Genomic DNA, 25,402 nt, shown 5'->3' with positions numbered 1-25,402 from the left:
AGATTTGCCAAGTAAGTTGTGAATAAAAAATGTAGAAGTGATGTTTTAAGTAAAATGTCCAGTTGCTTTTGAAGGATATTGAAATACATAGATGCTTGGGAATTTCCAAGACAACTAGTTAAGCTTTCAAAAATGAATGTTTCTTGTCTATTGAGAAAATGTAATATGTTATCATTATAAAGTAACTGGAAAAATAAAAAGGACAGAAAAGCGTGTGTGTGTGTGTGTGTGTGTGTGTGTGTGTGTGTAAATGCACATGTGCATACACGTACATTAGGGTAACAAATTCAATCTCATGAACAGGAATGTATAAAGCAATTTAATATTTATTTCTTTATAACTATCCTAATTTTCTGCATGAGCTCACTTCCACTCTCCCACACCAATGGGTGGGAGGGAAAAGTAAAGAGAAGGAATAACTATACTTATTTCAACATTGTAGACTCTTTTATTTACAATCGTTTAACCTTTAAAAAAAAAAAAACAATTATTCTCTGCTTGGATGACTCAAGTAGTTGATTATTCTTGCATTTGCCTGTTTCTCCTAGTAGTATGGAGCGGGGTCATTTAAATGCTATGACTTTGTGGTGGTGGTGGAAGACGTGAGTTCCTTGGATCTACATGCTTTCTTCCCCTGGATCATTTTGTGTCACTGCGTGAAGTGACCAATCAAGGTGGATCACACCTCAGTGACTTGTGTTCATCCCAGCTGGCTTTGTGAGGAGCTGTGGTGACATTGTCCACTCTGGTCAATAGACATAAGTTTTTGCGTCTCATTTCAAATTACCCACATTTTATGGGGGGGGTCTTTGTTTGAACCCGGCCTTCTCTTAGACTACGAGTATACCATGTAGATCTTTTGGTACCTCCACCCACACTATCAGGAATCAGGGACCCACCTGGGTCTCAGGCTGTGGGAACCAGGAGTGCTACCTTGAATGCCAAACCCTGGGCTAACCTGCATCTGTAATGGCTGCGTGAAGGTCACATTCTGGAGACTCAGGGGCTCCCACAAACACATCATATAAGCCCACTGCTGGTATCACACTTTCTAGACTTCGCCATATTTGTATGGGTATGTTTAAGTGACTACCTCTGTCTTAGTCTATTCAGGTTGCTATAATAAAGTACAAAAGTCTGAAAGACATATAAACAACAGAAATTTGTTTCTCGTGGTTCTCGAGTATGAGATGTTCAAGCTCAAGGGGCTAGCAGATTCCATATTTGTGAAGGCTTGTTTCCTGGTCCACAGAGGGCTGTGTTTTCACTGGGTCCTCATGTAGCAGAAGGGCCAGGGGCTCTCTTGAGTCCTCTCTGATCAGGGTACCAATCCCATTCATAAAGACTTCAACTTCATGGCTTGATCGTTCTCAAGGTCGCACCTCCTAAGACCCATCATATTGGGGATTAAGTTTCCACCTACAAATCTGGGGGAGCACAAACATTCAGTCTACAGAAGCCTCCCTCTTTATACAGTAGTAGAGGCAATGAGAAATGCCTTCACACTCTCTTTTTCTATTTATCTCAACTTTGCTACAGCATCCAGCTGGGGACAGAAGAGATGATACAACTTTCTTCTTTTAGTTTCTCTTCTTATCTAGTTTTATTCTCCCAGAGTCAGTAAATCCAGGGTAGGAACTGAATTAATGATAGATTGGAGGGAGCAAAAACCCCATTTATTCATAAGGGAACAAGAAGTACTTACAAATACAGTACCTGATTTCTCTCTTTTCCTCATCTCTTTCCTAGGAACAAATCTAACAAGAAATGATAAGGAAAGAGACCGCATGTTTCTGAACTCTGAAAATGCTGACATATTTGGATAAAATTATATTTGATGAAATACAAAAAATTATCTGTTGTCTAATCAGTTCCATGTGAAATACAGTCATAATATATTTATTTAAGAGATTTTCTGGTGGTAGAGACATTTCTAAGTCTTAAATTGGAGGAAAAATGTATCATATGTTATATATGAATTATTAACATTTGATCATACAAAAAGCTCTATAGTCTAAACCATAATTAACCTTTAAGACAAATTAAAAACTAGCAAAATAACTACTATAAAAATCTTTGATAAGGGACTAGTTTTTAAATTTTATAAAGAGTCTTTATCAATCAGTAAAAGGCAAAAACCAATGGGAAATTAGTAACAGTCACAATCAGGTAATTTACAAAATGTGAGATGCAAATACTCAATGAATTTATGAAATCTAATTTCATCTCACTAAGATTCAAAAAACATTCTATTAATTCTGAGATGTTCTAGATTCCAATACATCAGAGTTTTCCAGTCCAGTGTCACCATCCTCTGCAGAGTGTGACCTTTTCCAGCCAGCATCATGACAATGTGCTAACAATTGTCTAAATATGTTCATGTCCTTCTCATAAATAATTCTATTTTTTAAAATTTTATCTAAGAAAATTATGTGAAGTGTGTACAAATATTTCCTCACCTTTTTATTCTTCAAAGCATTTAAAAACAACCACAAGTAAATGACAGAAAGATCAATAGAGAGAAGAGAACTGGGTGTGGGAGGGAAGAGGAAGGAGAGATACTGGAGACGGAATTAGAACAAGATGTATTCCATGCTTCTATAATTACGTCAAAAGGATTCTACTGTCATGTATAACTAAACAGAACCAATGAAAAATAAAAAAAATAATTTAAAATAACCCCAAACTGGAAATATACGGAGTAGCAAATATTGAGATTGGTTAAATCCAGGGATATACCCATATGATGAAATATGTAGACATTCAAAATGCTGTTGTGGCAATGCCAACATACTAAAAATGCATTGTGCGAGTGAAGAAAATAGGTTCATGGAAAGATATCATACATTTGAGGTGTGTGTGTGTGTGTGTTTGTGTATTATATCTGACAAAAGAGCAGCCTGTTATTCCCCTCCTGACCGTATCCTGGGGCTGGCTACTCCCATCAGTACACTGAAACACAGATGAGCTTGGTCACGTTAGTCCTTTTTCAGTTTGGTTTCACTGCGATTTCCTTGGATTGGGGCTGTAAGATGATCATACTGCTAATTCTAGCCTTGGGATCCAGGTTGGCTGTAGCTCACCATCCTGCCCATGGTGGACTCTAGGAGGAGAGGATGTAAAGCCTCCTAAGGGTTTTGCTGGTCCCTTCACACCTGGTCTAATAATGGAGTTTGCTGCCATTCTGGTCAATGGACCACAGCAGTCTGATCTGGGCATCCCACTGCAGGTATGCTAGATGGAGGAGGTGTTGTATGGGGCAAACAGATGTTTCAGAGGAAGGTAATGATGCTGTCCTTTGATCTCTAGCAAAGATAAGGACTGCAAAGTATTTTCTTGAAGCTGAACAGTCTATATTTTGACATCATTATACGGTTTGATAAATTGAGCAATCTTTCAAACTAAACTATATTTGAGGTCCTTTATATTTAGTGAGAAATAAAAGACAGTATCTTGACCAAAATATTTCTTTATTTCAAATGTAAGATCTAAAATTACAGACCTATTGCATTAAAACACCACTGTTGAATTATTCTGCATTTACTATTAGGAATGTACTTGAGAATTCTGACGTGTGGTATCTTCACATTTTATACAATACTTTTCCTGCTACTCTGGCATCAAAGATGTATGAGAGTTGAACACATCCTGAAAAGTTACAAGACTCCTCCCTCACAGGATTTCTGTGTCTGACTTTTCTGAGGTTTCTTTTAAATCATAGATTAGTCTGTAATTCTGAGAAATACTATTGAACAGAAAAGGTTAGCCAGGAGAGAGTGAAGAGTTCCTTAATTGGTGATTTTTGACAATTCAATTTTTCACTTAGAAGGGGTGTTTCTGATTAAAGACATATTTGCAACAAGGGCATACTTGTGTATTTAGTTTTTTCAGATTTTGAGAAAATCTGTCAGTTCATCCTGCTGTTATCACAAATTGTCAGTATGTAAGGTAATATGAAACACATTTGCATTGATGCTTCTATTTTCTTCTTATTAATGTTACCCAGAGACAGGGCAATAAAATTCTATTTGCTAAACTAAAATAAATAAACAAAGAAAGAAAGAAAACCAAATCATGAATTTGAATCTATATTACAGAACTTCATAATTTTGGACAATTCAATGAGATCTCCATTCCCTCAATATTTCCTTATTTGCTAACTGACAGACTGGAAGATGAATTAATGAGAACTTTTATTTGAAGTGTTCCATAATGTCTGTGTTAAATTAGATGCCACTGAAATTTGGGATATGTTTTCCAGTTATTGTTTTTATTATTATTGACTGTGAAGATGATGAAACATAGCATCCTTGAATTATAAGAATGCTTGAGCATCTGCTAGACATCCAGACTTCCTATGTACTCCTCATAAAGAGTACTTTATACAGAGTGATGTATGAGGCATGTATTCTCTTCCAGGGAGATTTATGACTAGGGTGTAGGACTTTAGAGATTTTTGTATGTCATGGTATAGATAAGAAAATGTCTTTATTCCCTTACTGAAATAGAATTCAACAAGAGTCTCCCACCCCCATTTGTCTACCTGTAGGAGAAGGGGTATTGGGTCTGGTGGGGAATGATTGCATTGCCTGGTCATAAAAGAAATGACCCATTTACGATTAGAGGATGCCAAATGCCATTCATTTAAGTAATATCCCAGCATAACTTCAGGAAAGAATGGACAATGAAGCAAGCAGGGTGGATTCAGGAATGAGAAGTCATCATTTCAAATCCATGCTCTACACATGCATTTTGACTTCAGGGACAGATGACTAATGTCTCTGAATCTCAGTTTTTTTCTTCTGTGAAATGCAGATAGCACAAAGAGGCTGAAGTAAGATCACAAAGAGCAGCCTCTCAATGTCTTACTCTTAGTCTATTGATCAATGGATAATATCTTCTATTTACTATGACTGGGGCTGGGAAAGTGCTGGGGTCTCAATAAGTGGAATTCAGGAGCTGTGTTCCTGAGTACAGGCAGAGAACCTGAAGGCCTTCAGGTAATCTGATCATTTTATCACAGACCACAGATGAGAGAAGGAATTCCACAGCAGCATGGGCATGGGTCTCCAGAACTTTGCCATTTTCCTGGGTTTGTTTTCATCAATTCCTCTCTGTGTTCTTTTCCATCCTTCTCAGCGTAAACAGCAATGAGTAGTTTTGAATGATACGATTCTATGGGAGTTTTATTTCAAAATAAGGGAGGAGGATGGGTTGGTGTAGGGGGTTGACTGAAAGAGGATAGGTGTGTGTGGGAGAGAGAGAGATAGAGAGAGAGAGAGAGAGAGAGAGAGAGAGAGAGAGAGAGAGAGAGAGAGAGAGAGAGAGAGAGAGAGATAACGAACTGATGGGTGTGGAAAACCGCTGTTGTTTGCCGACGGGCTGCTTCAAGCGGCTCGGGCTGCCCTTATGAAAGACCAGGCTTCTTTGTCTTTTCACTTACCAAAAACCACTTGCGGAAAACCGCTTCTCAGCTTTCGGTCAGACCAGCGGGACAGAAGACACATACTCTTTAGAAGTTCATGAAGCAGCTTCCCCTTTATTCCAATAACACCCTCAATATATAAGCAGTCTCATGCATAAGCAATTGTAACCAGATATGTCCATCCAATCCCGTTAAAGTTCAAGCAGTCACTCGCTCTAGCATACATACAAAGTATATCTGTCCACGTGCTAGGCAGCTGAACTGATTATAATACAGCCAATTGTAAACGCGTTCTGCCTTTCTCCATGCATATTCAGATCGCTGTTTGCTCTCTGCCAGTCACCATCTTTGGATGCACGCGGCATAACCCTGGGCCCCCGTTCTGCCTGCGACATATGGGACCAAGATGTGCCCCCATGATTCCAAGTGCTTTTGCAGGACCTGGTTGCCAGGAGGAAAAGTTTGGAAACTTCTCTTTGAGGCCTGACTCCACTCTTAGATTCCTGAGGAAGCTGAAGTGAATTTGGATCCTGTTCCAGAAGTGCAATTTTAATAATCATGTAGAATCACAAAGAGCAGCCAAAGGATGAGAAGGTGTCAGAGTGAGAGAAACCAGAAGAACTGCAGGATCATCTGGAAGGTTCCAATGTTTCTATGCCATGAATGGAATTCTGATTAGCAGGCATTAGTGAAAGCACAAGAATGTTGCTCAGGTTGATAATCTGCCTTGTTTTCGTCCTTTACATAACATTTGTGTCATATGTGTCATTTCTATGAATCATCTTAAAGTCCAGAGATACATGTATTCTGTAAGGGAAAAGCCTCAACTATGGTTTGTGACAGTTGTCTTATTTGGGTTAATAATTGACTCAGATGGAAGGGAGTAGTAGACCAAATTAGAAATTGCTAATTGGCCCATTAGTAACTTGAGAGAGAAAACAAGACAACACCCTTATACCTTACACTTTTGTCATTTGACTGAAGGAGAAAATGTTAAAAATAGTCTGCTTTAAGTGGAAAACGTTAAGAACTGTTTCCCAGGCTTTTTTTTTTCCCCCTCCTAATAGGCAGATGCGGTCTTTAAGTTTCTAATAAGATTTATTTGGGTATAGTTTAGATTTTGATTCAACACACTTCTCTTCTTACCCTTTTGGTGTTCCATCTTAGCCAGAAGAAGTCAACCTGTGGCACATCAACAGAATAAAGGATGGGCCTATTGTACAATGATTAAGATTTTTGGTGCTGGAGATTCAAGGACTGGATTGCATTTCCAGTGCTATTGCTTACTTGCTGTTGATCTTAGACATGTTATTGAACTTGTCCGAGTCACCTATTCCTGGAAAAATAAGTGCTATTATGAGGAGTATATATAATAATGCTTATAAATCACTTCTTGCAGTATCTGTTGTGATTTGAATGCAAGGTGTCCCCCAAAAGCTCATGTGTGAGACAATGCAAGAAGAATCAGAGGAGAAATGATTGGGATATGACAGTCTTAACTAATCAGTGAATTAATCCCCTGATAGGGATTAACTGAGTGGTATCTGAAGTGGTAGGTTGTGGCTGGAGGAAGTGGGAATTGGGGAATAGCTTTGGAGTATGTAGTTGTATCTAGCAAGTGGAGACTCTCTCTCTCTGCTTTCTGATCACCATGGGAGCTGCTTCTCTCTGCCACACACTCATCCACCATGTTATTCCTGCCTTACCTGGAGACCCTGAAGAAATGAAGCCAGGCAAAGGGCAGCAGAGTTGGAGTCCCTTGCAGGCACCCCTCAAAAAGGCAAAATGTGGAGATATGAGGAGGAAACTGAAGTTGCAGTGGAGACCCCAGAGATTAAGAAATGCCAGTAATGTGGGACATGGTCCTAGGAAAGCTTCAGGAACTGAGCAGAGGCAAGTCAAAAGAAAGGCCACCTGGGCTGCAACAAACAAGGCTACAGAGGCAGAGCTACACATGCCATTTGGAGAGGACACCATGCCATGTGCCCAGATGCCCAACACAGAGCTACTGGACTTGATTGCCCAGCTGGATTTTGATCTTGCTTTGGTTCCATCACTTTTTCTATGCCCATATGTTTGTGAATGGAAATGTTTACTCTGTACCTTCACATATTGGATACTTGAAATTTTTCTTTTAATTTTTCAGGAACTCACAATGTGAGATTGTCTTGAGCCTCAGAGAAGACTTTGGACTTGGAACTTGAGCAATCTCAGAACTGTTGAGACTATGGGGACTCTTGGAAATGGACAAAATATATTTTGCATTGTGAGATGGTTGTGAGCTTTTGGAGGCAAGTGAACAAGATCCTAAGGACAAGGAGTGCTGCAGGGTGATGGAGGTTTGGTGTGGGTCACTGCTTTCAGCTTGCTTGCCCAGTTGTGTCCTGTTATGCTGTGCCTAACTGCATTGCCCTGAACAAAGAATGGGTCCTGTTAACCTTCAGAACATGAGGCAGGTTCCCTGCCAAGGTCCAACCAGTGCCAAGGGTTCCTTTCTAAACATTGGCTTTGTCCATGATAAGCACTGGACCCAGGAAGGGAGGTTCTTGCCTCCTTGTTGCCAGCACATTCTGGACATGGTGGGGAGGCTAGAGATCTGATTTCTCACAAAAGTGGATGATATATGTCAATAAAAATGAGGCCCAAAGTGTGATGGAATGACTTAAGGTAAGTGCCTTCCAAAGGATTTCACCCATCAGGTTCTAACACTTAGGGGTGAGGAGGTTTAAACATGACTGTAAAACTCTTACATGCCTCCCTCCAAGGTGTGAGGTTTATGTCTCCTGCCTGGAAACCTGGATAGCTTGGGAACTACTTCAAACAATAAAACAGGATGGAGGTGACACTATGTGAACACCAAGGCTTGTATGACTAATAGGCAAGGAGGCTTCTGCCTTGCCCACTGGAATGCTTGTGCTGGAGACACAATCTGTCTTTTTATCCATCCCACTATCCTGAGGCTGCCACGTTTGGAGGGAGCACAGCTGCATGGAGAGGACTCATCTGTGCACTCTGATTGACAGTCCTGCTGAGCTCAGTGTGCAAGACACCTCAGCCCAGGTGCCAGACAGGCGAATGAGACTCCTAATGATTCTAGTCCCCTGATTCATATCTTTGAGTCTTCCTAGATGAGATTCCAGAGAATATGAAGCGGAGGCAAGTCACGCTCCCCCTCCATACTCTGTCCTAATTTCTGACCCAATGGAACCTGTAACCATGATTCAATTGATATTTTTCACTACTAAGTTTTGAGGCAGTTTGTTATTTAGCAATAGTAGCCAAAACAGATTATGACAGAGGAAGCCCTTCCCACTCCCATAATGGAAAAGCTAATATTCTTGAGGAGAAAGCACGTAGTTTATTCCAATTTAAGACAGTAATTTTTTAAAACAGTTTAAGGCTTAGCTTGGTAAAATAGAGGGGCAGGTTTTATGCAGAATGCATTTGCACTTTGGCTCTCTGCACAAATAAAACACCTGTGAAACAATGTGCACTTTTTTTTTCTATCCTGAGAACAACAGTCTTCCATGTACAGTATTCAAATAGGTTCAATGAACTTTAGACACTAATGTTTCACTATATGAACATAAAGAAATTATATTTTGTAAGACAATGGAAATACACAGTTACAATTTATTATATGTATCAGACACTTCTCCAGAAACTTTACATCCTCCCATCCAGTCAGCTGCCCAGCCTGCCAACTGAGACATGGGCAAAAGACAGATGACTAATTATAAAAAAAAAAAAAAAAAGAAATGAGAAGTTAGCTGTTCCATATTACTGGTTGCTAACACCTCTGCAGGAGGGAAGGATCATATTTTCCAACAAAAGCAATCACCCCCTGGATGGCTCTTTTCCTACCCCCTTGGTCTTTTCCTGCCTTTTGGTCACATAGGCTTGAGGACAAAGGAAACCTAGAATCTATAACGGGGCAAGACACCTCCATGCCCACTGGCACCAGCTCTGAATCCACTCTCTTACTGATGTTACAGTGTTACATAAGGGGCTTATTCCACACCATAGAATAAAATAAGGGTGTTTTGATACTTTGTTCTCTTACATCTTATAGAAAACAAAAGTAACACTAGCTTTTATTATTTCTCACAAATTAGCTTTACCAAGAATCTTTCTGACTCTATCCAGATCTGCATTTCTATCTAATGTCCCTCAGGTCAACCTGAAGGACTCCCCTCACACAGGGCACATCTAGTGGGGAACAGCTCCCAATTTATTTATCCTGTGCTGTGTTTTAATGTGTGTATCCCTCCAAAATTCCTGATGACAGTTCAGCCTCAGTGTAACAGGACTGAAAGTTGGTGAGTCCAGAAAGCCCAGACCTCAGGGATGGGATGTACACATTAATAGAGCTTCTCCAACAAGTGCAATGGCTTGGTTTAGTTCCCATAACAACACATGGGCCACACACACACACACACACACACACACACACACACATATACCACAGCATAACACACAAACACAAACGTTCATTTGTAAAACTGAGCACGGTGATGTATGGCTGTGTTTTATTACCTCTTTTCTGTCTGTGATCAAAACACCCAAAAAGAACAACTTGGAAGAGAAAAAAGGTCTCTAAGTCTCAGTTCCTAGATGTTTGACTCCATTGCTCTACCCAAGTGGAAATGATGAGGTCTTTCAAAGACACAAAGTGATTACAGATTTTCTGTCTCAAATGAAAAGACCACTAAAGTATCCTACAAATTTTAATTTCTAAACAAGTAAACATCAGTCTCCATAACCCACTTAATTAAAAAAGCTTCCAGAGTCCTCTTTTATTCTTATTATGAAAGTGGGAAAGGTCCTGGAGGCCCCAGAGTGAGATGACCCCTGGGGGTTTTGCCCAGGTGTGGCTGGGTCATTTCTTGCTCTGACCTCACAAGGAGCCATTGTGAGGGAATCTCAAACTGCAGGTATATAAGAGAGTGGCCTCAGCTGGGTTTTTTGTCCATAAGTACAGGAAGCTCTTGGTGGTGACCTGTCGGACTCCCAGATAGTTAGAGCGTTTTGTGGTGGTTGGCGGTTGGTGGCTGGTGGCTGGTGGTTGGTGGTTGTGGTCTTTGGATTTTGGGTTTTTTGATTTGGTTTATTTTTTTTTTCCTTTTATTTTGTTTTGCTTTTGTATTTGGGGGTTTTGTTTTGTTTTTTGTTTTCGTTTGTTATTTTTTTTTTAGCTAGCAGCTAGCATCCTGGTTCCGGTTTAGGATGAGCTGCGAGAGTAGCCAGAGCAGTGTAGAGCTGCGGGGGCAGAGCTCTTGGTGTGAGCCTGCCTTCGAGGACCATTACGTGGTCCTGAAGAACATTATGGCAGGGGGCTTCGCCCAGGTGAAACTTGCCCGCCATCTCCTCACTGGGACAGAGGTTGCAGTGAAGGTCTTGGCCAAAGGGGCCTCGAACTTCCGCTTCCTATCTGAACCAGATATGATGGCGGGCTTGGACCACCCGAATGTGATCCACCTCTTCCAGGTCTTCCAGACCAAGGACTACATGTACCTCGTCATGGAGCACGCAGGTGGGGGAGAGCTCTGGGACCTCATCCCGGAAACTGGTGGCATGCAGGAGGAGGAGGCCCGCACGCTGTTCAGGCAGATCGTGCGGGCCGTGCAGCACTGCCACAGGAACGGGATCGTGCACCTGGACCTGAAGCCGGACAACGTGGTGGTGGATGCCAGCGGCAGGGCCAAGCTCATAGACTTTGGCCTGAGCACCAGATTCACGCCTGGGAGGAAGCTCAACAGGTTCTGGGGCACTCTCTTCTACGTTGCCCCTGAAATCGTCTGTGAGACGTTATTCGAGGGCCCCCCGGCGGACGTCTGGAGCCTGGGGGTCCTCCTCTACGCTATGCTCACAGGCAGATGCCCGTTTGCCGCAAGCACCGACAGGAAGGTGAAGAGGCTCATCAGGCGGGGCACCTACCACATTCCCCAGCACGTCTCCGAGGACGCCCAGAGCCTCATCCGGGACATACTCACCATCAACCCCAGGCAGAGGCCCACCATCGACCAGGTACTGGGGCACCCGTGGCTGGCCCAGGGCGAGGAAGCTTCAGCCAGTCCTGCTTGTGAGGCGCTCCCCAAACTCCCCGATCCCGAAATTCTGACAGAAATGGTCCGCCTGGGTTTCGACCACTACCACGCCTGGGTGTCTGTGGTGAGTCGCAAATTCAACCACGCGATGGCGACCTATCGCATCCTGGAGAGCCAGAGAGGCCAGGGGGAGGCCTGGGCACTCGAGGTGAAGCCCGAGCAGCGCCCTGGCCCCGCGGAGCCCTGCCCCAAGAAGCTGCCCAGTGAGCCTGCCCTTCCCTTGCCCTGTGAGCAGCAGCAGCCCCAGCACAAGGCTGCTGCAAGTGCCAGCGTGCCCGCCCTCCCTCTCTGCTTCCTCCACGAGGACACACCCGCTGCCAGCCTCGCCTCCCAGCACGACCCTGTGCCCAGCCGCTCCTCCTCCCAAGGTCCCTCCACTGGCCAAGCCCCGGAGGACCGCAGCCGGGGTTGGAAGAGGGTGAGGAGGAGGATCGCCAAATGCCTCAGCCACCTCTGCTGCATCCCCTGCTTGCGTGGGCCACTGTCCAGAAAGAGAGTGGCTCCGCTGGAAATGCCCAGTCCAGACTGACAGAACGACGGACAGCCAGGAGAGCCTGCGCTGTGCGCATGCCGACTTCACGCTGTGCGAGCGAGTGAGGTGTGTCCACTGGTTCAGGCTTCTCCGCACGGATTCTCGAGCCGCGCCTCTGCATCCACCCGAAGACCCCTGCGCCCCCACCTGCGAAACCCATCGGACAGACTTCGCCCTGTGGAACCCTTCAGAGACTTTTCCCTGGGACACTTGCCCTGCCCTGCCCTTTGTCCTGTTTCTCCCATGCTTTGGGAGAAGTTTACTCTTCATTTTGTTTTTATTTTTTATTCACAAATTGTACAATAAAATTGATGTTTTAAAGATTTTAAAAACGCAGTTTGGGTGTTTTTGTTTTTTTTTTTTTTGTTTTTTTTTGTTTTGTTTCGTTTTTAAGAGAGAGGCCTCAGGGCAAGGCCGGAGTCCAGCAACTATCCTGTCCAAGGCCTGGACCGCTGTGGCTCCCTCTACTGCTCACTGGATATACTCGCTGGCCTTGAGCCAGGGTAGATGGGGACTCACTTGCCTTAAACCAATGCAGAGGGGACTTGCGTCCCTTGACAGAGTCTAGATGGAGATGTTCCCCTTGATCCAGTGTATTCTTGATTCACTTTGAACTGGTCACTGTGGCCAGGAGGAATACTTTTCCTAGTTCAGACCCCTCCCTGAAGTGTGTGGGGAGGGTGGGTTGCAACTGTTGGAGGAGACACCCTGCAAAGACATTGGAGACTCCAGCGTGCTCTGTAACTTCATCTCCATAATCCCATTTGCAGCGCCAGTGGCAGGGGTGGGCCTGCCTGGAGCAGTGGCTGGGTGTGTCTCCCCTCCCAATAGGTTCTCCTGGTCCCAGGTGAAGGTGGTGGAGAGTGAATACTTGAGATTTGGGGAGCAGAGATGTGACATCTCAAGGCTGCTACTCACATAAAAGCATAGTGCAGCCATGTGGAATTACTTCTCTCTTTGAGTTCGGTTGACACTGGATTTTTACACAGTGAAGTGCACACAAAAAGTAAACACTGGGTTGGGACAGGAAGCTTCCTGTACCTTCAGCCCTGGCGTATCTGCACCACTGGGACTCACAGAGCTGCTGGCAGCTTCTTCCTGCCCTTCCCTGGTGGTCACCAAAATGATGTGCCATGTGTCATTTTAATAGTTTGCCCTTTTCCACCTGGAGCTAAGAAAAAAGTTTTCAAGTAAAAATTCACTATCATGCTGTTTTAACCATATGTATTATTTGTAAGTGTCAGGAGATAAAAGAATAAGTATTAACATGTTCATATAACAGATTTTCTCCAATTAAATTCATCCAGAAAATACCTCTCAATATGTAAAATATAGTGGGAGAATTTTAGTTTTTTGTGGTGCTTGTGTGTGTTTGTGTTTTTCATTGCCAAACTTGTTACATTGTCTTGCTTTCACTTCAAATCAGTTTTACTCCAATCTTCATGATTTTTAAAAATTTTTAATTTGTTATAATTATTTATACATGACAATAGAATGCATTTATGTATTTTAAGAAATCATACGTAAGTGAAGTATAATTTCCCATTTTTCTGATTGTACATATGGTAGGATCACATTGGTCATGCAGTCATATATATATAAATGAAGAATGATGTCTTTCACTGTACAGTCTTTCCTATTCCCATACCCCTTCCCCATCCATCACCCTCTTCTACCTCATATAAAGTAACTCTGTTCTTCATAGCACATCACCCCTTATTTCTCTGCATGTCAGAGAAAACATTTGGCTTTTGGTTTTTTGGGTTTGGCTTATTTCACTTAGCATGATATTCTCCAACTCCATTCCTTTACCAGCAAATGCCATTATTTCATTCTTCTTTGAAGCTGAATTATATTCCATCATGCATGTGTATCACATTTTCTTTATGCATTCACCTGTTGAAGGACACCTAGGATGGTTCCACAGTTTAGCCCTTTTGAGTTGTGTTGCTATAAACATTGATGTGACTGCGTCACTGTAGTATGCTGATTTTAATTCCTTTGGGTATAAACCTGGGAATGGTCAACATTTATTGTTGCTTGTATTCTTGACATTGCCACTCTGATTGGAGTGAGGTGAAATCTTGGAGCCGTTTTGATTTGCATTTCTCTAATTACTAGAGATGTTGAACCTTTTTTCATATATTTGTTGGCCGATTGTATATCTTCTCCTGTGAAGTATATAAGTATCTGTTCAGTTCCTTAGTCCATTTATTGACTGGGTTATTTGTTTTTTTGGTATGAAGTTTTTTGAGTTCTTTTTATATCCTAGAGATTAATGCTTTATCTGACGTGCATGTTGTAAAGATTATCTCCCAATCTGTGGTCTCTCTCTTCACATTATTGATTGTTTCTTTTGATGAGAAGAAGCTTTTCAATCCATCCCACTTAATGATCCTTGATTTTACTTCTTATGCTTTAGAGTTTTGTCAAGGAAGTCAGATCCTAGGCCAACATGGTGAAAGTTTGGGTATGCTTTTTCTTCTAGTAGTCACAGGCTTTCTGTTCTATTGTCTAAGTCTTTGATCCACTTTGAGTTGAGTTTTAAGCAGGGTCAGAAATAAAGGTTTAACTTCATTTTGTTACATGTGGCTTTACATTTTTCCTAGCACCACTTGTTGAATAGGCTATCTTTTCTCCAGGAAATGTTTTTGGTGCCTTTGTCTAGTATGACATAACTGTATTTATGTAGGTTTGTTTCTGTGTCTTCTATTGTGTACCATTGGTCTATGTGTATGTTTTTGTGCCATTACCATGCTGTTTTTATTACTATAGCTCTGTAGTATAGTTTGAGGTCTTGTATTGTGATGCCTGCTGCTTTACTCTTTTTGCTAAGGATTGCTTTGGTTATTCTGGGTCTTTTATTTTTCCAAATGAATTTCATGATTTATTTTTCTAGTTCTATAAAGAATGTCATTGGGATTTTAGTAGGAATTACATTAAATTTTAGGAACACTTTTAGAGGTACGGGCACTTTAACAATATTAATTCTACCTATCTAGGAGCATTGGGAGGTCTTTCCATCTTCCAACCTATGTAGTGTTTCTAATGTGTACAACATAATAAGGGTTCAATTAACGTACTGATTACTATGAAGCTTACTTAAAGGTCCTGCTCTATCTTGAGCAAAACACACAAAAGGATATTCCAACTGGATCTGCCAGCTGCTCCTGGGTGACTCCATGGGACTGGAGATGGTTGTTACATTCTTTTTCTCTTATGTGGTAAGACATTTGGGGTTAGTGGATGAGGTGATGTCCAGGTTACTGGCCACAGCTCACAGCCTACAGGACACTCAGGCACATCAGTTCCTGGCAGGGTGGGCAGATTGCACCACCTCTGACACTCAGTCCCAGGAGTGTATCCCATCCGAACAAGGACATTCCTCTGGATATCATGGGTCACTCTGAGTTCCTGTGATATCCTGCTGGACAGGATGTAGGGCATCATCCAAATCCTGTTATTCCACATTGTGACCTCTTTGACTCCCTGGTGCCAGTGAGTCTCAAGTCCCAAGATCTCTGTGCCCTGACTCAAGGTCCCTGAAGAGGCTAAGGAAGAGTCTCTGTTATAGTTTGGATGTGAGGGATCCCCCAAAAGCTCCCATGTGAGACAATGCTAGAAGGTTTGGAGGAGAAATGATTGGGTTGTAGCCCTAACCTAATCAGTGAATTAATCCCTGGTGGGATTAACAGAGTGATAACTGGAGGCAGGTGGGGTGTGGCTTATTGGGGGCATGGTTGTGGAGTATGTATTTTGTATCTGGAAATGAGAGCCTCTCTCTCTCTCTCTTCTTCATGATCTCATGTGAGCTGCTGTCCTCTGCCACACTCTTCCACTATGATGTTCAGCCTCACCTTGATCCCTGAGGAATCTGTGAATGGCTGTCTGTGAATGGAAACCTCTGAAACCCTGAGCCACTGAATAAATCTTTCCTCCCCTATAGTTGATCGGGTTGGGCCTTTAGTCACAACAGCAGAATAGCTGATTAATACCATCTCTACAGGCATCCTTTAGCCCCAAATATGTGTCCATAAACCTGAATGCACAAGAAAGTGCTACTTTTCCCCTGGCCCTGGTATTTCCAGAAATCTGTTGCCCTTTGGAAGAATAATTAGGCAAGTGGACAAGATCCTAAGGACAAGGAGTGCAGAGGGGTGGTGCAGGTCACTGCTCTCAGCATGCTTGCCCAGTCGTGGCGTGTTATTCTGTGCCCAACTGCTTTTCTCTGAACAGAGCATGGGTCCTGTTAACCTTCAGAACATGAGGAAGGTTCCCTGCCAAGGTCCAGCCAGGCCCAAGGGTTCCTTTCTCAACATTGGCTTAGTCCATGATAAGCACTGAATTCAGGAAAGGAGGTAAAGTTTTCTCACCTCTGTGTTGCCAGCATATTCTGGGCATGATGGGGAGGCTAGAGATCTGATTTCTCACAAAAAGTGAATGATATATGTCAAGGCCCAAAATGTGATGGAATGAATTAAGGTAAGACTGCCTTCCATAGGATTTCACACATTAGTTTCTAACACTTAGGGGTGAGGGGGGTTAAACATGACCCTAAAACACTTTTACATTCCTGCCTTCAAGGTGTAAGGTTTATGTCTCCTGCCTGGAAACCTAGATAGCCTGGGAACTACTTCAAACAATAAAATAGAATGGAGGTGACACTATGTGAACACCAAGGATGTTATGACTAACAGGCAAGGAGGCTTCTGCCTTGCCCACTGAAATATTTGTGCTGGAGCCACAAGTTGTCAAGTTATATGTTCAACTAGCCTGAGGCTGCCACGTTTGCAGGGAGCACAGCTGCATGGAGAGGACTCATCTATGCACTCTGATTGACAGTCCTGCTGAGCTCAGTGTGCAAGACACCTCAGCCCAGATACCAGACAGGTGAATAAGACTCCCAAAGTTTCTAGTCCCTAGTCATCAAGTCCCACTCACGTCTTTGAGTCTTCCTAGATGAGATATCAGAGAATATGAAGAGAAACAAGCCATCCCCCAGTACTCTATCCTAATTTCTGACACAACACAACCTGTAGCCATGATTCAATCGATATTTTTCACTACTAAGATTTGAGGCAGTTTGTTATTTAGCAATAGTATCCAAAACAGATTTTGATGACAGAGGAAGCCCCTTCCACTCCCATAGTGGAAAATCTAATGTCCTTGAGTAAAAAGCATATCTGTTTATGCCAATGTATGCCAAGTAATTGTTTGAGTTTTTTCCAACTGTTTAAGAGTTAGCTTTGTAACATAAAAGAGCAGGTTTTATGCAGAATGCATTTGGTTCTCTGCACAAATAAAACACATGTGGAACACTGTATATTTTTGCTATCATGAGAACAGTATTCCATGTACAGTATTCAAATGGGTTAAATGAGTTGAAATTTTTAGACACAAATGTTTCAGTATATGAAAATAAAGGAATTATAAGCTGTAAGACAACAGAGGTTCACAGCTTATTGTTTATTACAGTTTAAATAAATACAGTTTATTGTATGTATCAGACACTTCTTAGACACTTTACATTCTTGCATTCAGCCAGCCACCCAGCTGCCAACCAAATGATTCAGGGGCAAAAGACAGATAGGTGATTATCAAAGAAAAGGAAATAAATAGATAGCTCTTCCACATCACTGGTTGCTAACACCTCTGGGGAAGGGGAAGGATCACACTTTGAAACAAAAGCAATCACCCCCTGGTTGGATCTTTTCCTGCCTCTTGGTCTTTTCCTGACTTTTGGTCAGATAGGCTTGAGAAGAAAGGAAACCTAAAATCTTTAAAAAGGTAAGACACCCCCCATCCCATGAGCACCACCTCTGGGTCCCCTCATGTCTGGAGTAGTCTCTCTCTCTCTCTCTCTCTCTCTCTCTCTCTCTCTCTCTCTCTCTCTCTCTCTTTCTCTCTCTCTCTCTCTCTCTCTCTCTCTCTCTCTCTCTCTCTCTCTCTCTCCTGTCTCTTAAAAAAAATTGACTTTTTGCTATTGCCTGGCATTTGTTGCATGTTTAATCTGCAACACCACAGGAACAAAGACCAGATCTGAATTCCAGACTCATATCACAACCATACATCTAACTATTCATCTTTCCATTCTTCCTTCCTTCCATCCATACCTCCAACCATTCAGTAATCTATCCATCCATCTATCTCTCCATCCATTCACCCACCCACTCAATCAGAACAAACAAATAATTGATCAAGATTAAGGGAAAACTCCGTGGTGTTAATTTATGTATTAGGTGCTGGGCATCAAAAATTCAAGTTCTTGTCCCTCTTCTCACTGAAGAGAGTTCATAGGCTAGGAGAAGTGCTTACAGAATAGAGTTTTGACTTGTGCAAGACTTTGATATTTATCATGGCCCTTGGTTCAGGGTGCTTTGTGTCATAATAAGGAGATCAGGGCGGAGCTCTGGTTCAGCTTGGCTTGTGTCCATAAAAGGAGATCCAGGAGGGGCCCTTGGTTCAGTGAAGCTTGTGTCCTTATAAGGACAACAGCTGGGCCTCTTGTTCAGTCTGCCTTGTGTCCTTATAAGGAGAAGATCACAAGCTTTGATTCAATGTGATTTGCTTTGCTATTTGATGATCTTCCCTCCTATTTATTTCATGATTCTAATGAAACGTTTAATTCCCTTACTTCTTATTTGGGGTGTGCTCTACAAGCATTTCTTTGTGGTTCCTGTGGGGGTTCCATTTATCATGAGAAGGAGATGCCACTCTGATATGAATCCATAGCAACATGACTTTAGGATTGTACAGAGGTGGCCACTTTACCTCTGAGACCCTGCCCCTCACTTACTGATGTTACAGTGTTACATAGGTATTTATTTTACACCAAAGAATAAAATTAGGGCATTTTGATACTTTATTCTCATACATCTTATAAAAAACAAAAGTAACACTAGATTTTATACTTTGTCAAAATTTAGCTTTACCAAGAATCTTTCTATCTTCATCCAGATCTGAGTTCCTATCTAATGTCCCTCAGGACAAACCTAAAGGACTCCTCTGGCACAGGGCACATCTAGTGGGGACCAACTGCAGGGCTCTTGTTTAGCCTGTGCCGTGGTTTGAATGTATGTATCCCTGTTAAAGTTCAGCCTTAGTGTAACAGGATTGAGAGTTAGTGAGTCAAGGAAGCCCAAACCTCAGGGAAGGGATGTGCACATTAACAGGGATGTCCAGCAAGTGCAAAGACAAGGTTTAGTTCCCAAAATCACACGTGGGCGCACACACACACACACACACACACAAACACACACACAAACACACACACACACACACACTCACACACACACATGTCCATTTGTCAAACTGGGCACAGTGATATATGGCTGAGATTTATTAGCTCTTTTCTCTCTGTGACCAAAACACCCAACAGGAACAACGTGGAGGAGAAAAGACTTTGTTGGGGCTGAGAGTTCCAGAGGTCTCAGTTCTAAGATGGTCAACTTCATTGCTCTGCCCAAGGTGAGGTAGTCCACCATGTGGCAAGGGCCCAGAGGAGGAAAGCTGCTCAATTCAGGCAGCAAAGAAGTGGAAACTTTGAGTGTAGATATGATGAGGTCTTTCAAAGACACAAAGTGATAACAGAGTTTCTGTCTCAAATGAAAAGACCACTAAAGTATCCTACAAATTTTAATTTCTAAACAAGTAAACATCAGTCTCCATAACCCACTTAATTAAAAAAGCTTCCAGAGTCCTCTTTTATTCTTATTATGAAAGTGGGAAAGGTCCTGGAGGCCCCAGAGTGAGATGACCCCTGGGGGTTTTGCCCAGGTGTGGCTGGGTCATTTCTTGCTCTGACCTCACAAGGAGCCATTGTGAGGGAATCTCAAACTGCAGGTATATAAGAGAGTGGCCTCAGCTGGGTTTTTTGTCCATAAGTACAGGAAGCTCTTGGTGGTGACCTGTCGGACTCCCAGATAGTTAGAGCGTTTTGTGGTGGTTGGCGGTTGGTGGCTGGTGGCTGGTGGTTGGTGGTTGTGGTCTTTGGATTTTGGGTTTTTTGATTTGGTTTATTTTTTTTTTTTTCCTTTTATTTTGTTTTGCTTTAGTATTTGTGGGTTTTGTTTTGTTTTTTGTTTTCGTTTGTTATTTTTTTTTTAGCTAGTAGCTAGCATCCTGGTTCCGGTTTAGGATGAGCTGCGAGAGTAGCCAGAGCAGTGTAGAGCTGCGGGGGCAGAGCTCTTGGTGTGAGCCTGCCTTCGAGGACCATTACGTGGTCCTGAAGAACATTATGGCAGGGGGCTTCGCCCAGGTGAAACTTGCCCGCCATCTCCTCACTGGGACAGAGGTTGCAGTGAAGGTCTTGGCCAAAGGGGCCTCGAACTTCCGCTTCCTATCTGAACCAGATATGATGGCGGGCTTGGACCACCCGAATGTGATCCACCTCTTCCAGGTCTTCCAGACCAAGGACTACATGTACCTCGTCATGGAGCACGCAGGTGGGGGAGAGCTCTGGGACCTCATCCCGGAAACTGGTGGCATGCAGGAGGAGGAGGCCCGCACGCTGTTCAGGCAGATCGTGCGGGCCGTGCAGCACTGCCACAGGAACGGGATCGTGCACCTGGACCTGAAGCCGGACAACGTGGTGGTGGATGCCAGCGGCAGGGCCAAGCTCATAGACTTTGGCCTGAGCACCAGATTCACGCCTGGGAGGAAGCTCAACAGGTTCTGGGGCACTCTCTTCTACGTTGCCCCTGAAATCGTCTGTGAGACGTTATTCGAGGGCCCCCCGGCGGACGTCTGGAGCCTGGGGGTCCTCCTCTACGCTATGCTCACAGGCAGATGCCCGTTTGCCGCAAGCACCGACAGGAAGGTGAAGAGGCTCATCAGGCGGGGCACCTACCACATTCCCCAGCACGTCTCCGAGGACGCCCAGAGCCTCATCCGGGACATACTCACCATCAACCCCAGGCAGAGGCCCACCATCGACCAGGTACTGGGGCACCCGTGGCTGGCCCAGGGCGAGGAAGCTTCAGCCAGTCCTGCTTGTGAGGCGCTCCCCAAACTCCCCGATCCCGAAATTCTGACAGAAATGGTCCGCCTGGGTTTCGACCACTACCACGCCTGGGTGTCTGTGGTGAGTCGCAAATTCAACCACGCGATGGCGACCTATCGCATCCTGGAGAGCCAGAGAGGCCAGGGGGAGGCCTGGGCACTCGAGGTGAAGCCCGAGCAGCGCCCTGGCCCCGCGGAGCCCTGCCCCAAGAAGCTGCCCAGTGAGCCTGCCCTTCCCTTGCCCTGTGAGCAGCAGCAGCCCCAGCACAAGGCTGCTGCAAGTGCCAGCGTGCCCGCCCTCCCTCTCTGCTTCCTCCACGAGGACACACCCGCTGCCAGCCTCGCCTCCCAGCACGACCCTGTGCCCAGCCGCTCCTCCTCCCAAGGTCCCTCCACTGGCCAAGCCCCGGAGGACCGCAGCCGGGGTTGGAAGAGGGTGAGGAGGAGGATCGCCAAATGCCTCAGCCACCTCTGCTGCATCCCCTGCTTGCGTGGGCCACTGTCCAGAAAGAGAGTGGCTCCGCTGGAAATGCCCAGTCCAGACTGACAGAACGACGGACAGCCAGGAGAGCCTGCGCTGTGCGCATGCCGACTTCACGCTGTGCGAGCGAGTGAGGTGTGTCCACTGGTTCAGGCTTCTCCGCACGGATTCTCGAGCCGCGCCTCTGCATCCACCCGAAGACCCCTGCGCCCCCACCTGCGAAACCCATCGGACAGACTTCGCCCTGTGGAACCCTTCAGAGACTTTTCCCTGGGACACTTGCCCTGCCCTGCCCTTTGTCCTGTTTCTCCCATGCTTTGGGAGAAGTTTACTCTTCATTTTGTTTTTATTTTTTATTCACAAATTGTACAATAAAATTGATGTTTTAAAGATTTTAAAAACGCAGTTTGGGTGTTTTTGTTTTTTTTTTTTTTTTTTGTTTTGTTTTGTTTCGTTTTTAAGAGAGAGGCCTCAGGGCAAGGCCGGAGTCCAGCAACTATCCTGTCCAAGGCCTGGACCGCTGTGGCTCCCTCTACTGCTCACTGGATATACTCGCTGGCCTTGAGCCAGGGTAGATGGGGACTCACTTGCCTTAAACCAATGCAGAGGGGACTTGCGTCCCTTGACAGAGTCTAGATGGAGATGTTCCCCTTGATCCAGTGTATTCTTGATTCACTTTGAACTGGTCACTGTGGCCAGGAGGAATACTTTTCCTAGTTCAGACCCCTCCCTGAAGTGTGTGGGGAGGGTGGGTTGCAACTGTTGGAGGAGACACCCTGCAAAGACATTGGAGACTCCAGCGTGCTCTGTAACTTCATCTCCATAATCCCATTTGCAGCGCCAGTGGCAGGGGTGGGCCTGCCTGGAGCAGTGGCTGGGTGTGTCTCCCCTCCCAATAGGTTCTCCTGGTCCCAGGTGAAGGTGGTGGAGAGTGAATACTTGAGATTTGGGGAGCAGAGATGTGACATCTCAAGGCTGCTACTCACATAAAAGCATAGTGCAGCCATGTGGAATTACTTCTCTCTTTGAGTTCGGTTGACACTGGATTTTTACACAGTGAAGTGCACACAAAAAGTAAACACTGGGTTGGGACAGGAAGCTTCCTGTACCTTCAGCCCTGGCGTATCTGCACCACTGGGACTCACAGAGCTGCTGGCAGCTTCTTCCTGCCCTTCCCTGGTGGTCACCAAAATGATGTGCCATGTGTCATTTTAATAGTTTGCCCTTTTCCACCTGGAGCTAAGAAAAAAGTTTTCAAGTAAAAATTCACTATCATGCTGTTTTAACCATATGTATTATTTGTAAGTGTCAGGAGATAAAAGAATAAGTATTAACATGTTCATATAACAGATTTTCTCCAATTAAATTCATCCAGAAAATACCTCTCAATATGTAAAATATAGTGGGAGAATTTTAGTTTTTTGTGGTGCTTGTGTGTGTTTGTGTTTTTCATTGCCAAACTTGTTACATTGTCTTGCTTTCACTTCAAATCAGTTTTACTCCAATCTTCATGATTTTTAAAAATTTTTAATTTGTTATAATTATTTATACATGACAATAGAATGCATTTATGTATTTTAAGAAATCATACGTAAGTGAAGTATAATTTCCCATTTTTCTGATTGTACATATGGTAGGATCACATTGGTCATGCAGTCATATATATATAAATGAAGAATGATGTCTTTCACTGTACAGTCTTTCCTATTCCCATACCCCTTCCCCATCCATCACCCTCTTCTACCTCATATAAAGTAACTCTGTTCTTCATAGCACATCACCCCTTATTTCTCTGCATGTCAGAGAAAACATTTGGCTTTTGGTTTTTTGGGTTTGGCTTATTTCACTTAGCATGATATTCTCCAACTCCATTCCTTTACCAGCAAATGCCATTATTTCATTCTTCTTTGAAGCTGAATTATATTCCATCATGCATGTGTATCACATTTTCTTTATGCATTCACCTGTTGAAGGACACCTAGGATGGTTCCACAGTTTAGCCCTTTTGAGTTGTGTTGCTATAAACATTGATGTGACTGCGTCACTGTAGTATGCTGATTTTAATTCCTTTGGGTATAAACCTGGGAATGGTCAACATTTATTGTTGCTTGTATTCTTGACATTGCCACTCTGATTGGAGTGAGGTGAAATCTTGGAGCCGTTTTGATTTGCATTTCTCTAATTACTAGAGATGTTGAACCTTTTTTCATATATTTGTTGGCCGATTGTATATCTTCTCCTGTGAAGTATATAAGTATCTGTTCAGTTCCTTAGTCCATTTATTGACTGGGTTATTTGTTTTTTTGGTATGAAGTTTTTTGAGTTCTTTTTATATCCTAGAGATTAATGCTTTATCTGACGTGCATGTTGTAAAGATTATCTCCCAATCTGTGGTCTCTCTCTTCACATTATTGATTGTTTCTTTTGATGAGAAGAAGCTTTTCAATCCATCCCACTTAATGATCCTTGATTTTACTTCTTATGCTTTAGAGTTTTGTCAAGGAAGTCAGATCCTAGGCCAACATGGTGAAAGTTTGGGTATGCTTTTTCTTCTAGTAGTCACAGGCTTTCTGTTCTATTGTCTAAGTCTTTGATCCACTTTGAGTTGAGTTTTAAGCAGGGTCAGAAATAAAGGTTTAACTTCATTTTGTTACATGTGGCTTTACATTTTTCCTAGCACCACTTGTTGAATAGGCTATCTTTTCTCCAGGAAATGTTTTTGGTGCCTTTGTCTAGTATGACATAACTGTATTTATGTAGGTTTGTTTCTGTGTCTTCTATTGTGTACCATTGGTCTATGTGTATGTTTTTGTGCCATTACCATACTGTTTTTATTACTATAGCTCTGTAGTATAGTTTGAGGTCTTGTATTGTGATGCCTCCTGCTTTACTCTTTTTGCTAAGGATTGCTTTGGTTATTCTGGGTCTTTTATTTTTCCAAATGAATTTCATGATTTATTTTTCTAGTTCTATAAAGAATGTCATTGGGATTTTAGTAGGAATTACATTAAATTTTAGGAACACTTTTAGAGGTACGGGCACTTTATCAATATTAATTCTGCCTATCCAGGAGCATTGGGAGGTCTTTCCATTTTCTAAGGTATGTAGTGTGTCTAATGCTTAAGACATAATTAGGGTTCAATTAATATAGAGTGATTACTATGAGGCTTAGTTGAAGGTCCTGCTCTATCCTCAGGAACACACACAAAAGGAGATTACAACTCGATCTGGCAGCTGCTGCTGAGCGACTCCATGGAGTGGAGGTGGTTGTTACATCCTTTTTTCTCTTATGTGGTAAGACATTTGGGGTTAGTGGATGAGGTGATGTCCAGGTTACTGGCCACAGCTCACAGCCTACAGGACACTCAGGCACATCAGTTTATGGCAGGGTGGTAGGATGCACCACCTCTGGCACTCAGTCCAAGAGTGTATCCCACCTGAACCAGGACATTCCTCTGGATTTCATGGTCACTATGAGTTGCTTTGATGTCCTGCTGGACAGGATGTAGGGCGTCATACAAACACTGTCATTCCACATTGTGACCTCTTCAACTCCCTGGTGCCAGTGAGTCTCAAGTTCCAAGATCTCTGTGCCCTGAGCTGAGGTCCCTGATGAGGCTAAGTAAAAGTTTCTGTTGTGGTTTGGAGGTGACGTGTCCCCCAAAAGCTCACATGTGAGACAATGCAAGAAGATTTGGAGGAAAAAATGATTGTGTCATATCCTTAATCTAATCAGTGAATTAATCTCTTATGGAATTAACTGAGTTAACTGGAAATAACTGGAGGAGGGGTGTGGCTGGAGGAACTGGTTTGTTGGGGATGTGGCTAGGGATATATACTTGTATCTGGCAAGCAGA

The 25,402-nt window shown here is 43.4% G+C and overlaps 2 protein-coding genes across 2 annotated transcripts; both read left to right on the top strand.

Annotated features, from left to right (window-relative positions):
* Positions 1-10,651: 10,651 nt before the first annotated feature.
* On the top strand, positions 10,652-12,061 carry LOC306658906 (sperm motility kinase 3A-like; the record flags this gene model as incomplete). Its single annotated transcript, XM_079136208.1, has 1 exon — positions 10,652-12,061. The coding sequence occupies one exon, from the start codon at positions 10,652-10,654 to the stop codon at positions 12,059-12,061; it is 1,410 nt and encodes a 469-aa protein (XP_078992334.1).
* An 8,140-nt stretch (positions 12,062-20,201) lies between these two features.
* Positions 20,202-21,611, top strand: LOC306658905 (sperm motility kinase 3A-like; the record flags this gene model as incomplete). The annotated part of the gene is made up of 1 exon (XM_079136207.1): positions 20,202-21,611. One exon carries the CDS (start codon positions 20,202-20,204, stop codon positions 21,609-21,611), a length of 1,410 nt encoding a protein of 469 aa, XP_078992333.1.
* Between the last annotated feature and the right edge of the window lie 3,791 nt (positions 21,612-25,402).

The sequence above is a fragment of the Sciurus vulgaris genome (assembly GCF_902686455.1).
Source record: "Sciurus vulgaris genome assembly, chromosome: 4".
NCBI classification, from domain to species: domain Eukaryota; kingdom Metazoa; phylum Chordata; class Mammalia; order Rodentia; family Sciuridae; genus Sciurus; species Sciurus vulgaris.
This window is presented reverse-complemented; position numbering and strand designations above follow the sequence as displayed.